This window comes from Oryzias latipes, chromosome 21 (genome assembly GCF_002234675.1).
Source record: "Oryzias latipes chromosome 21, ASM223467v1".
Classification (NCBI taxonomy): Eukaryota; Metazoa; Chordata; class Actinopteri; order Beloniformes; family Adrianichthyidae; genus Oryzias; species Oryzias latipes.
Genome location: NC_019879.2, coordinates 14963365 through 14977454, shown reverse-complemented (window position 1 = coordinate 14977454; position 14090 = coordinate 14963365). Strand labels below are relative to the sequence as shown.

General features: G+C 42.4%; 1 protein-coding gene across 10 annotated transcripts in view; it reads right to left on the bottom strand.

Annotated features, from left to right (window-relative positions):
* The window catches only part of LOC101158397 (poly(rC)-binding protein 3), a 137210-nt gene that overhangs the window by 8996 nt on the left and 114124 nt on the right, over window positions 1-14090 (bottom strand). For 7 of the 10 annotated variants that reach the window (XM_020712820.1, XM_011489554.2, XM_023950555.1 and 4 more), the window contains 3 exons: window positions 7469-7543; window positions 4802-4843; window positions 3208-3286 (listed from right to left, as the gene is read on the bottom strand). In XM_020712820.1, the coding sequence (XP_020568479.1) occupies window positions 3208-3286; window positions 4802-4843; window positions 7469-7543 (196 nt within the window). The remainder of the gene's footprint in view (window positions 1-3207; window positions 3287-4801; window positions 4844-7468; window positions 7544-14090) is intronic. The other 3 variants (XM_023950557.1, XM_023950559.1, XM_023950562.1) reach the window with 2 other exon arrangements.

The following is a 14090-nucleotide window of genomic DNA, read 5'->3' as shown; positions in this document are numbered from 1 at the left end:
ACTTTTAAAATGTTCAGCTCTTTCAGCTTATTCCTGCTATAACTTTTGGTTTTTCAAATCCTTCAACTTTTTAAGATATTCAAGGACTTTCCAGAATTTTTTGCCCTATTAAAATACATAGGGAAGTTATGGTGCATGAGGTTGCCGGTTCGAGACCCGGTTCAGACACTTCAAATTTTTCAACCATTCATCTATTAAAATGTTCAGCTCTTTCAACTTATTACAGTTATTACTTTTGGTCCTTCAAATCCTTGAACTTTTCAAGATATTCCAGGATTTTCCAAGTTTTTTGCACCATTAAAATACATGGAGAATCCTTGAAACCTTTGTTTCTTTCAACCATTATAACTTTAACATGCCTTTAGCTAGAAACACCGTTCAAACATTAAAGTGCTCACAAAACTTTGAACTTCAATATAAGTTTTGAAATTATTATGGGATGGCAACACCAACTACGGTTTTGCGGCCATTTTGTGCCTAAATATGAGGCGATTTTAAACTTCAGTTTTTACCTATTTTAACCATTTTACTGTTACAATGTTAAGATCTTTCAGCTTAATCCTTTCAGCTATTACTTTTGGTCTTTCAAATCCTTGAACCTTTTAAGATATTCCAGAATTTTCCATGATTTTCCAAGATTTTTGTTTCATTGAAATACATTGAAAATCCTTGCAAACCTTTGTTTCTTTCAACCATTATAACTTCAACATACTTGTAGCTAGAGACACCGTTCGAACATTAAAATAATCACAAAGCTTTGGACTATAAAATACGTTTAGAAATCATTATGGGATGTCGACACAACCTACTGTTTGGTGGCCATTTTTTGACAAAATCTGAAGCAAATATTGCAATAAACTTCATCCATGGCTGTAACTGAACATATTGAAATTCACTGGATTTGGACATATAAGGAATCTGGGCATGGTTAACAAACAAACTTCGTTGCTAAGGACGTCCAAAGGTTTACTTTTTCCGATTCGTCTGAAACTGACGTTGATTTGTTCATCATCCCCAGGCGATCCAAACATAAAATGGTTGCTATGGAGAAAAAATTAATAGAAAAGCCGCCATTTTGCAAAAAAGTTGATTTTCTATCAACTTAGAACATGTAGCTTTTACCAATATGATACTCTCAAAAAATGTGTTTTTTGGAGTCAGCTGATGATGCTGATTCCAATGCTAGCACTTTTAGCCATTTTAGCAACATCTTCAAATTTTCAACAGTTCAGCCATTTTTTCAACAATCTCAGCTTTAATGCTTAACTCCTTCTACAAATTTTGACCTATTTTAGCCATTCTACTATTACAATGTTCAACTTTTTCAGCTTATTTCTGCTATGACTTTTTTTTCCCAAATCTTTTAACTTCTAACGATATTCCAGGATTTTCCAGGATTTTTGCTTCATTAAAATACATAGGAAATCTTATCGCTTAACTTCTTTTACAGTTTTTACCCACTTTGTTTTTTTTTTTTTTTTCTTTCTTTCCTTTTTAACTTGTTCTGTCCAACAGCTGAGCAAACAGATTAGAGCTGAAGGCTTTTTGTGTTGGACAGGTTTTACTATCACAAAAAGAGGTTATATAGCTTCGAGAAACTAGAGTGTAGATTTGTATAAACCCCTTTTTGTCGTATTATTTTTTATTTATTTGTTACATTTAGTGTGTGGGGGGAGGGAGAGGGGAAGAATGTGAGGGGAGGGTGGAAGAGAGTAAAAGGAAGAAAGGTGAAAAGGTGGGGGATACAAGCACTGATTTGACTAAGTTATTAATTTAAGCTGTAACAATTATACCAGATCTGCTGGAAAGACGAATGTTACATCAAAAGTGAAAATCTGACACTAAGATGAGCGAAAAAAAAAAAAAAAACTGTCCATCAATACACTGTAGGTAAGGAGGAGGGATGAAGCAGACAGGGAGCAGTGTGGCAGTGTGCACGTGCACGTGGGGGTGGAGATACATGCATGCTGCCGACGTGAACCGTGTGTTCATAAAGGGAGCCAGATCCTACCCAGCCAGACCAGCCAGACCAGGAGAGGGGAGGAGAGCCCCCCAGGCCAGAAGCCCCCCCAGCATCCGGACCCAGGCAGCCCGGGAGGGGAGGAGGAGGGGACCGCCCACCCCACCAGCCAGGCACAGAGAGGGCCCCCCTACAGGGGCCCCCCCAATGCCCAGAGGCACAAGCGAACCTAGTGTCCGGCCCCCAGGCCACAAGACAGGAGCGCTTAGCCGTACCAGGCGGCAGCCATGGGGGCCACCGGGCGCCGGACACCGAGACAAAGGCCAGGGACGAAGCCAGGCCCCCCGGAACCCATGAGCCGGCCACCACCCGACCGGCGCCCCGTCCCCGCAAGCCAGCCCAGGCACGCGACCCTAGCAACCCAGGGATCGCCACGCACCCACAGCCACAGCCACCCCCCTAAAACCCTACGCACTACAACCCCCCCCCCCCCCGCCATAATATCTGACCCCCCCTCCCCAACCCTCTCAGTGCCCTCCCCTCTCTGTGATGGGGAGGGAGAGCCCCAGAAGGGCCCCAGCGAGCCAGCCCCCAGGTCGGTCCTACCCATGTACTCACACACACATACTCACAATCATCTGGTTACCCTCCCTACCCCCCACTTTGACCATTCTACTTTTAAAATGTTGAGCTCTTTCAGCTCCGTTCAGCCATTTCTTTAGTAAATTCAGCTTTCATTCAGCAATACAGCATTCAACAGCAATACAGCATTCAACCCTGCATTTTCTTCTGGAAATGCAGCTCCTTCTAGTTTGGCATTTGACTTTTGTTACCTTTGCACAAAAATTGTTAGCATTTTTCCTCATTATTTGTTGTCTTTGTACTATTTTCTGACGAATAAGGAGCTATGTTATGTTTTCAGTCTTATCTACTATTTTAACCAAGTAAATCTTTTTGAAAAAAGGTGCACACTATTCAAAAAGTATCCACTGGAGATTTAAAACAAACCTGACAAACATCTGATTGCCAAGTGATGCAATTCTGAACCATTTTTTAATCAAGTACAGTTTTTTCCTTTTTTTGATCCCAACAGAAACAAGAGAAAAAAATATATAAAAATGAAAGTAAATGAAGGATAGCAACCACAAGGGTCAAGGCATGCTGTGTCAAATAGATGAGGTGCCAGGTAGGGAAAGAGACTAAACATATGTTTACTGAGAAATCTATAGGGCCTTGTGGGTACGTACCAGGGAAAGCAGGGGTGGTCTGTCCAAGAGGGGTAAAGGGGGTTTGCTGCATAGCCAACTGGTGGAGCTTGGTCAACTGCTGAAGGGTTAGGAGGGAAAGTAAAACTAAAAACAGTTACTGTTACACAGGTTACACTAAGAAATGAAGCCAACCAAAACTAGAGTGAAGAAACAGTGAGGAGGAGGCCAATGACACAGGGAGGTGGAGGACAAAATGTAAGAGAAAAAGAGATACAGAGAAAACAGGATTTTTTTGTCTTGGAGGTTCAACTGCAAACTATTTTAACCCTGTAAATTCCACTACAACTGAACGCATAACCTGACATGGGCTCCGTACACTACATCAAATAATTGACAGAAAATTCAATTTTTTCAGAATTAGTTTGATTTTTTAACCCTTTGATGAATTCCAAAAAAAAAAAAATCAATGTAATTTTTTTAGAGATATAGTGTCAATTATGAGACAGTGGGTGATTAAGTAAGTTTTTGCTATAACAATGTTAATTAAGATGCAACAAAATGACATGCATTTTCAGGAAGATTATGTACCCACTGTCTCAAAATTGATCCTCACATTTTTAACATGCTGTAACTGTATTATAAAGAAACAACTATCAACAAATTGTGCAGTATTTCAATTCAGAAAATAGTCATACTTAAAAAATGAGTTGCCCCTTTCTATAAAGTTTTACAAATTAGCTAAACTTTTTCCCGCCCAAAAGTGTTATTGAGATTTCATGGAAGCATCCATTTTGAAATAACCAGGTAAAGGTCTTCTACTGCCCCTGGTGGAATGATGATGGACTACGGGGCAGAAAACATGGACCAAGTTGATACACTATGGGTTTTTAGGGAAAATTTGGAGGTGAATTTTGAGATGGTGGTCTCAGAAATGCGTGTATCAGACATTATACTAATGTTTATACAGAGTTATATAGTTTTCTCTTAAATTTTTCCTGTTGCCTAATGTTTTAAATTTGCTTCAGTTTTAGTTTGGAACCTCAGACTCACACCAACGAACCTCTGCTTTTAAATGTCTGTCAACGACAGATGCCATCCCCAGGACATGGTTACAGGATTCATCCCCTGCTGTGTACTTCCATCTGGAATTAGGCAATACAGATGCTTTAAAGGCATCGTCTCCCTTTTAGTAGAGCTTTAATGAGGGTGAAACTGCATGTAAATTATGTGCTTGAGCTATTGGACCGTCAGCGACCTCTCGCTTTGGCATCAATCATCCACCAACTTTGAATTAGTGGTTCCGGCTCCAAGTTAGCTCTTAAGATTTGCTAAGACAAGGACGGATGATGGCAGATTATTAATGGAGACTATGTGATCCAGTGAAAATAAAAGGGGTTGTATACATCAAAACTGCCCTCACTGCTTTGCCTTTATGATTAACACCGGGGATTCATTATTTTGCAAGTTCAACCTTCAATTTCAGCCACAAACTAAAGCTGCGAGGGCTGTTGTATGAGTCATGTATGCCTTGCCTTTAAATTACTAAAAAGAGCAAATGTGTCCAAGCAAGAATTTGCTATTGAAAAAAGGCACAATTGAAAGTAAAGCTTCATTGAAAAAAATTAAAACTTACATCTGGATGTGGGATGGCATACTGTCCCTGAATCGTATAGGCCTGGGAGGAACAGAAAGGATAAAACATTGCAGAAAAATATAGTTTAGTGCCAGAAAAAAACTAAAGTAATCGAATATTTTTATGGAGCTATATTAACCATCTTTACATTAGCAATATAATATCACTGAATGTAAACATGAGTAAGCCATGTGCATAAATAAGTTAAATCAAACCCAAATCGCTACAATTTTTTATTTTTGCTTTTATCCCAGAATATATTAAACAATCTTTCAGACCAAAGTCTTATTCTCTAAAATTTAGCATCTGGGATCAGGTCAACAATGTCCAAGTGGAAAATATCTGATGATTTATGATGATCTTTGTGCCTGCCCAGTCAAACTTTGAAGGCTTTTTTTTATATATAATGAAGGATAAATTCAAGTATTAGAGTCATTACAAGCACCTTTCTGCAGTTTGCCACAAATGTCCTTAGTGTGTTAAACCATTCCTATTCAACAGCTCTTCAAATTAAAATAAAATCTAAAACCTTCAACAGAATAATCTGGAAAGCATTAATTTTGTTTTGTTTTGCAGAGTTTTTGAGTTATTTAAAAAAATGGCATTATGGTTCTTGTACTGTATGTTTGTTTTATAAGGTGGTTGTGTGATGTGTTTGATACCACTCATTAACTATATCAGAGAACTGGACTGACTGACTGCTCCCCCATGGCGCTCCAAACAGGAATTACCTGCTGGTTCCAAGAAACCAAAATTCCATCAACTTCTACCGAGAAATAACAGCTATTACTTATTCATGCTATGTCAGAATAACAATTCTTGCTCTGTTACTTTTTTTAACATTTACTTTATGATCCTATTTTTTCTTTATATTTTTTTCTGTAGTGCAAATTATTCAAGTTAAAAACTGTCCAACCAGAAGCCTTAATAAAAGCATGTGGTTGCTGCTGGCCGCCACATCCAATGTTTGAAACACTCGATTGACATGTGGTAGGGGTGTGGACTTCCAACAAGCTCACTTCTGATGGGCAAGACTGGTTATTACAGAAACAAGTCTCAGACTGACTCAGACCAATCACTGCTTACTGACATTGTCTGCTTCGAACATGGCAAAGTCCTTATTGTGGAAAGAATGGCGACTGAATTGACGTCATTTTATTTTAGCTGGAAGTAAAATGATTTTCTATGAATGACGTTACACTCACTCAGTCCAGTTCTTATTTACAATCAATGGTTGCACTGTAACAAATGAGTCTAAAGTTAGATATTTTGGGATATCTTGTGCATATTGTCATAAAAAGTCAACATTCAACCCCTTTTTACTTTTTCACTACAATGAAAATTGAATTTTTGTTGTTTTTAACTTGTTCTCATAGCATTTTCCTCATAATGGGTGGCATATATGAAGAAAAGTAAGATTAAAATTGCATTATTCAGCATTCCTTTATTCAAATCGTCGTCATTATCATCTTTTTTTTCCTCGTCTGAGCAGGTATCTGGCTAAAACTGTACAACTGCATAGGTCCAATAATGCTCACCATTTTTGTTGCATCAGTAATGTTAGATTGGGGGTGAGAGTGGTTTTGAGCTAGTGGGAGAAAGTGTAAACAAAGGCACGATGGGAAATAAACACATGCTTACTCTGCGCCAACAGTCCTGCCCAGAACTCTACAAAAACTGTGTCCTAAAAAATAACACAGGCTGACACTGAGAACACTTTGAAAATAGATTTAAAAAAAGTGAATTCAGTGTTACTTTAAAAAATTTTTGTTGTCACTCTATCTTATGCATACACATTAAATGTACTACTCATTATTTTGTGTAGACATGCACAGAGCTTATAAAAATGTGTTATATATATACATACATACAAGTATGTATATATTTATTTATATATATAGATAGATAGATAGATAGATAGATAGATAGATAGATAGATAGATAGATAGATAGATAGATAGATAGATAGATAGATAGATAGATAGATAGATAGATAGATAGATAGATAGATAGATAGATAGATAGATAGATAGATAGATAGATAGATAGATAGATAGATATACATATATATATATATAATTTTTTACGCTTTCTTAGTATATTAAAATGTTTATTTACTATATTAGTAAAAATGGTTTTAAAATTTCACATTTTGAACTGAAACTAAGCAATAAAAGTTTTGTATCTACAAAAAAATTAATTAATTAAGTATTTCCTTATAGGTTGCAGTTTTTTCAAACCTAATAAAAAAAGAGCTATTCAACTACAAAAAAAAAATCTTTTTTATTTTTTACCCTTAATTGACCCTATTGAGAGTGCCTCTTTGACTGAGCACTGAATGTTTTGAAGCATAATATAACAGTTTAGCAAAGCAGAAATTTAATTATAAATGTTTTAAAGATTGCCCTAAATCTTGTGAATATACTGCCTTTCCTGTGTTCTAGAAAAGCTTTTAAAGTTATCAACCCAAGTTATCAGAATTGGATTTCTCCACCACTAAAAGGACAACTCCTTATCTCCACACATATTTGAATCTCATCCAACAGATAATGGCAAAAGAACCAAGATGAAAATATATAAGTTGCAGGCAGACGTTGATATAGCAGGAAATGTCTCAATTTAGCTAGAGGGGATTAATTTATTAGCCAACGCAAGCTCAGCGCTTACCTGACCACCAGAAAAAATCACTGGGGTGGAGGCAGGCTTTGGTCGATAAGGAATAGTGGCACCTTTTGGTGGGGACTGCAAAATAAGAGAGAAAAAAAGACAGAGTCAGGCAAAAGTATACGGCTTTTGTCAGCAAAACGTTGTTGGACATTCTCATTCATCTATGTCAGTGTAAAGAGCTTAAATCGAAGGCGAGCTGACTTCTGTTCTCGTGTCTTGAGTAACTTTCATGCGTCACACACCCTGAATCTCCTTCAGATGCGCTAAAACGTTTCCAATAGGAGGGGTGGCAAACCTCACAGCAGAGAAAAGGAATCCAGTTGGGGTAAACCTATGTTTGTTTTTACAGCTTTCGATACAATATACTGTATTTTTCACAATAATTGAAACCATGAACGATAAAGGTTAAATCAGGATCAGCTTAAAGTGAGTGAAGAAAACAGATAGTAAATTTGAAAATTGTAAATTTTCATCCATCCATCTTATTCTGCTCATCCGGGACTGGATGGTAGAGACAGCAGCCGTTGTTCACTTTAAGCTGATCCTGATTTGACCCCAGGACAGTTTTGCAAAGTGGATGTTGAATGTAAACTATTGCCTAAAAGTAAAATTAGTCAAATATGAAAATACAGAGAATAAGAATCACTCAGAACACGTGTAAATGTCAGATGTTGGCCTAATCAAGCTAACAGTTAGCCAAATCCTACAGACACGGATAAAAAATATCAATTCACCTCTTTATAAATAAATAAAATAAAAAAATAAAATAAAATAAAAAACATACTGGGTCAATTCAGTTTAGAAAACAACACTGCACTGAAGCTTGAAATTTATAACAATTTCTATTCAATGAGAGAAGAATAGAATAAAACAACTCCACCTAGATTATTTCACTGCAAGAATTATCCATGTTTAATTTGTTTCACTTTGTTTTCTTTCTGTTAGTAATTTTTGAGTGTGAAACAAAGTTGCTTCAATGAAAAGACGTGCAGCACCGGTTTGGAAAAATGACACTTCCACACTCTTCTTCAAGGAGTGGAAAGCACTTAATATGACATATTTACTGTCAGAGAAAATTCTACCTAAAACATTGATTACTTCCTCACATCAACTATACATGATGAGCTTTCTGTTTTGTTTTTTTATCCAGTTTTTTCAGATATAAAGGTAATCATTTTTATCATTTTCTTAAAAATAGGTCTGCTATAAGTTTAAGTCACAGTACGATCATTTTGAATAAAGAAGCATAGGAAAAACTATGGTGTGGCCTAAGACCATCAAGTTAACCCTTGTGCTATCCTATGAACCCCACCCTTACATTGACTTGTTATCCCTAGCATGACACAGGTGATAAAAGGAAAGGAGGATTTCATGTAATCCATGGACACCTGTGAAAATCACAAATCATTGGTAAATGGCTCCCCCGTGAACCGCCACCTTAACGTGGTGGGGGAGTTTGAGAGCTCGGGTGATCCCAGGAGCTAAGCTGTCTGGGGCTTAAGCCCCTGGTAGGGTCTCCCATGGCAGACAGGTCCTGGGTGACGAGCCAGACAAAGAGCGGTTCATAACCCCCTTATGATAAGAAAGAACAAGGACCCGATTACGTCGCCCGGATTGGCGTCACCGGGGCCCCGCTCTGGAGCCAGGCCCAGGGTCGGGGCTCGCAGGCGAGCGCCTGGTGGCCGGGGCTCTTCCCACGGGCCCCGGTCGGGCACAGCCCGAAGGAGCGACGTGGGACCACTCTCCCATGGGCCCACCACCCGTAGGAGACCTCAAAAGGGGCCGGTGCAATGTGGTTTGGGTGGCAGTCGAGGGCGGGTGCCTCGGCGGCCCAAACCCCAATCATGGAACCTGGCTTTTGGGACATGGAATGTCACCTCTCTGGGAGGGAAGGAGCCTAAGCTGGTGCGAGAGGTTGAGAGATACCGTCTAGATCAGGGGTCACCAACCCTGTGCCCGCGGGCGCCAGGGCGCCCGCGAGCACCCCTTGTGGCGCCCGCAGGGGATGCACCCAAAAAAAATCTTTTTTTTTTTTTTTTTATTGAAGCAAATATTCAACAAACAACCACCGCATGTCTGTCAATGACAACAATATCAATTCTGAGATAAAGGTAGACAAAGAAAACCCAAATATGTAAACAAATATAACTTAAAAAATAATCACTAAAAGTAAGGGTCTATTACAAAAGTTTAAATAGATCAAATAAATTACACAATTTCTGGACATTCTTATGATTCATGTAATGTAAAGATTTTGAGAATAGGTTGAGGTGGTTGAGTAATCCATTAATGTGAGGATTAATATTCCTGTCTGTTTTTATTTACATTTATGTTTAAAAAGTTAAAATTAAGTTAAAGTTTTAAAGGTTTAAAAGTTTAGCTTTAGTGTGTTCAATAAATATTTATCTTGTTCGGCTGCAACCTAAAGTCTGTTTTGAAATTAGGCTCCCTCTGCAACTGAGTTTGACCCCCCCCTGTAATACGAGTCTAGAAAATTCATGCATGTTTTTGTGTGTAAAATGAGCAAATAAAAATAGGGCACACAAAAGGAAGTCCTCAAATTGTGTTTTTTTTTTTTTTTGGGGGGGGGCTAGGAGGTTTTTAGTGGCGCCCTTCATATCACTTGGTGCCCATGAAATAGGACTCACCTCCACACATAGCCTGGGCTCTGAAACTCAGTCCTTAGAGAGGGGTTGGACTCTCTACCACTCTGGAGTTGCCCAAGGTGAGAGGCGTGTTGGAGTGTTGGAGTTCACCCCGGTGGACGAGAGGGGTCATGTCCCTCCGCCTCCGGGTGGGGGACAGGTCTCTAACTGTGGTTTCGGCTTACGGGTCGAACAGCAGTTCGGAGCACCAGGCCTTCTTGGTGTCTCTCGAAGGGGTACTGGAAAGTGCCCCAACGGGGGACTCCATTGTCTTCCTGGGGGACTTCAATGGCCACGTGGGCAATGACAGTGGAACCTGGAGGGGTGTGATTGGAAGGAATGCCCCCCCTGATCTGAACCCGAGTGGTGTTTTGTTATTGGACTTCTGTGCTCGTCATAGTTTGTCCATAACAAACACCATGTTCGAGCACAAGGGTGTCCATCAATACACCTGGCATCAGGACACCCTAGGCAGGAGGTCAATGATCGACTTTGTAGTTGTTTCAGGCGACCTTCGGCCCTGTGTTTTGGACACTCGGGTGAAGAGAGGGGCGGAGCTGTCCACCGATCACTACCTGGTGGTGAGTTGGATTCGCTGGCGGGGAAGGAGGCCGGAAAGACTTGGAAGACCCAAACGTACTGTGAAGGTCTGCTGGGAACGTCTGGCTGAGCCCTCCGTCAGGGAAGTCTTTAACTCCCACATCCGGGAGAACTTCAAACAGGTACCGAGGGAGGTTGGGGACATTGAGTCCGAGTGGACCATGTTTTCCACCTCCATTGTCTCTGCTGCTGCTCGGAGCTTTGGTCGCAAGGTCTCTGGTGCCTGTCGCGGCGGTAACCCCCGAACCCGGTGGTGGACACCGGAAGTAAGGGATGCCGTCAAGCTGAAGAAGGAGTCCTACCAGGCCTGGCTGGCCTGCGGGACTCCAGAGGCAGCTGACAGATACCGGCAGTCTAAGCGAGCTGCTGCCCGGACTGTTGCAAAGGCGAAAACTCGGTCCTGGGAGGAGTTCGGTGAGGCCATGGAGAAGGACTATCGGTTGGCCTCGAAGAAATTCTGGCAAACCATCCGGCGACTCAGGAGGGGAAAGCAGTTCTTCACAGGCACCGTTTTCAGTGCAGGTGGGGAGCTGTTGACTTCGACTGGGGACATTGTCGGGCGGTGGAAGGAGTACTTCGAGGATCTCCTCAATCCCATTGACACGTCTTCTTTTGAAGAAGCGGAGAGTGAGGACTTTGGGGTGGGGCTGTCTATTACCCGGGCTGAAGTCACTGAGGAAGTCACTGAGGTAGTCAACGAGCTCCTCGGTGGCAAGGCCCCGGGGGTGGATGAAGTCCGCCCTGAGCACCTCAAGTCTCTGGATGCTGTGGGAGTGTCTTGGCTGACACGTCTCTGCAGCATCGCGTGGCGGTCGGGAACCGTACCACTGGACTGGCAGACAGGGGTGGTGGTTCCCCTCTTTAAGAAGGGGGACGGGAGGGTGTGTTCCAATCATAGGAGAATTACACTCCTCAGCCTCCCTGGGAAAGTCTATGCCAGGGTACTGGAGAGGAGAGTCCGTCTGATAGTCGAACCTCGGATTCAGGAACAACAGTGCGGTTTCCGTCCTGGTCGTGGAACAGTGGACCAGCTCTACACCCTATCTAGGGTGCTGGAGGGATTGTGGGAGTTCGCTCATCCAGTCCATATGTGTTTTGTGGATTTGGAGAAGGCGTTCGACCGCGTCCCCCGTGGCATCCTGTGGGGGGTGCTCTGGGAGTCCGGGGAGCCTTACTGAGGGCTGTCCGGTCTCTGTATGACCGGAGTAGGAGCTTGGTTCGCATAGCCGGCAGTAAGTCAGACCTGTTCCCGGTCCACGTTGGACTCCGGCAGGACTGCCCTTTATCACCGGATCTGTTCATAGTTTTTATGGACAGAATTTCTAGGCGCAGCCAGGGGCCGGAAGGGATCTGGTTTGGGGACCACAGGATTTCCTCTCTGCTTTTTGCGGATGATGTTGTCCTGTTGGTTTCATCAAACCGGATCCTCCAGCGTACATTGGGGCGATTTGCGGCCGAGTGTGAAGCGGCTGGGATGAGGGTCAGCACCGCTAAATCTGAGGCCAGGTCCTTGACCGGAGTAAGGTAGTTTGCCATCTCTCGGTGGGTGGAGTGTCTTTGCCCCAGGTTGAGGAGTTTAAATACCTTGGGGTCTTGTTCACGAGTGAGGGAAGATCGAGCATGAGATTGACAGGCGGATCGGAGCGGCGTCCGTAGTTATGCGGTCGCTCTATCGGTCCGTCGTGGTGAAGAGAGAGCTGAGCCGAAAAGTAAAGCTCTCAATTTACCGGTCGATCTTCGTTCGAATACTCACCTATGGTCATGAGCTATGGGTCATGACCGAAAGAACGAGGTCCCGAATACAAGCGGCTGAAATGAGCTTCCTCCGTAGGGTGGCTGGGCGCTCCCTTAGAGATAGGGTGAGAAGCTCGGTCACCTGCGGGGAGCTCGAAGTAGAACCCCTTCTCCTCCACATCGAAAGGAGCCAGCTGAGGTGGCTCGGGCATCTAGTCCGGATGCCCCCTGGACGCCTCCCTGTAGAGGTGTTCAGGGCATGTCCCACTGGGCGGAGGCCCCGGGGAAGGATGGCAAGGATGCTGCCCCCGCGACCCGGTCCCGGATAAGCGGAGGAAGATGGATGGATGGATGGATTGGTAAGTGGCGTATACTTACATAGCGCCTTTCTTCCTACAAGGACAAAGCGCTTTACAGTCACAGACCCATTCACCCAGTCACACACACATTCACTCACACATTCACACACTGGTGGCGGCATTGAAGAAAAAAGGTTCAGCGCACTTTCTTGTGGGGTCTAAATGACCCAACTCCCAATGTTAAAGTGCCTAGGATAGAACAATAGTTAAAAGGCACACATCAAGCAACAAGTCAAGAAAAATAAGTAGATTTTGTGATGCTTGTTTTTAGATCTGTGATAAGAATGTAGTGGGTCAGAAAAGAAAAGACACCACTATTTTTTTTATAGTCTTTATAATAATAATAATAATAATGAATTTTATTTATATGGCGCCTTTCTAGTCACCCAAGGTCGCCTTACAGATAGAGAGCAATAAAATACAGTTAAAAAAAAGACACATTAGTTAAAAACAAACAAGACATTGTAATCATAAAATTAATTAGGGTGGGTATGCTTTTCTGAAGAGGTGGATTTTCAGATTTTTAGCAAACTGTGGGAGTGAGTTCATGTTCCGCAGACCTGGGGGAAGTGAGTTCCAGAGCTGGGGGGCAGAGCGGCTGAATGCTCTGCCCCCCATAGTGACGAGCCGAGCGGTGGGTGTAGCAAGCTGGAGTGAAGAGGCAGACCTAAGGGAGCGGGTGGGAATGGCAACATGGATAAGGTCAGACAGATATGGGGGGGGCAAGGTTATGGAGGGCTTTGTAGGTCAAGATAAGGATTTTATAGTTAATCTGAAAAGACACTGGTAGCCAGTGAAGCTTTTGTAGAACAGGTGTGATATGCATAGTTGAAGGGGTTTGTGTTATGATCCGGGCAGCAGAGTTTTGGAGCAGTTGTAGTTTGTGAATGGTTTTGTAAGGGAGTCCGGATAAAAGGGAGTTGCAGTAGTCCAGACGAGAGGTGATGAGACTGTGGACTAGAATGGCCATGGGGTGAGGACTGAGAGAGGGGCGGAGACGGCGGATGTTTCGGAGGTGGAAATAGGCCATCCGGGTGATGCTATTTATGTGGGCAGTAAAGGAGAGAGTGCTGTCAAGGATGACACCCAGACTCTTAACTTGTGGGGAGGGAAGGATGGAGCAGTTATCGAAGGAAATGGAGAAGTTAGGGAGTTTATTTAGGGTGGTCTTTGTTCCTACGATGAGGAGTTCAGTTTTGTTACTATTTAATTTAAGGAAGTTTGCAGAGAACCAGGATTTTATTTCAAGAAGGCATTTGGAGAGGGAGGCAGGTGGAAGAGTGG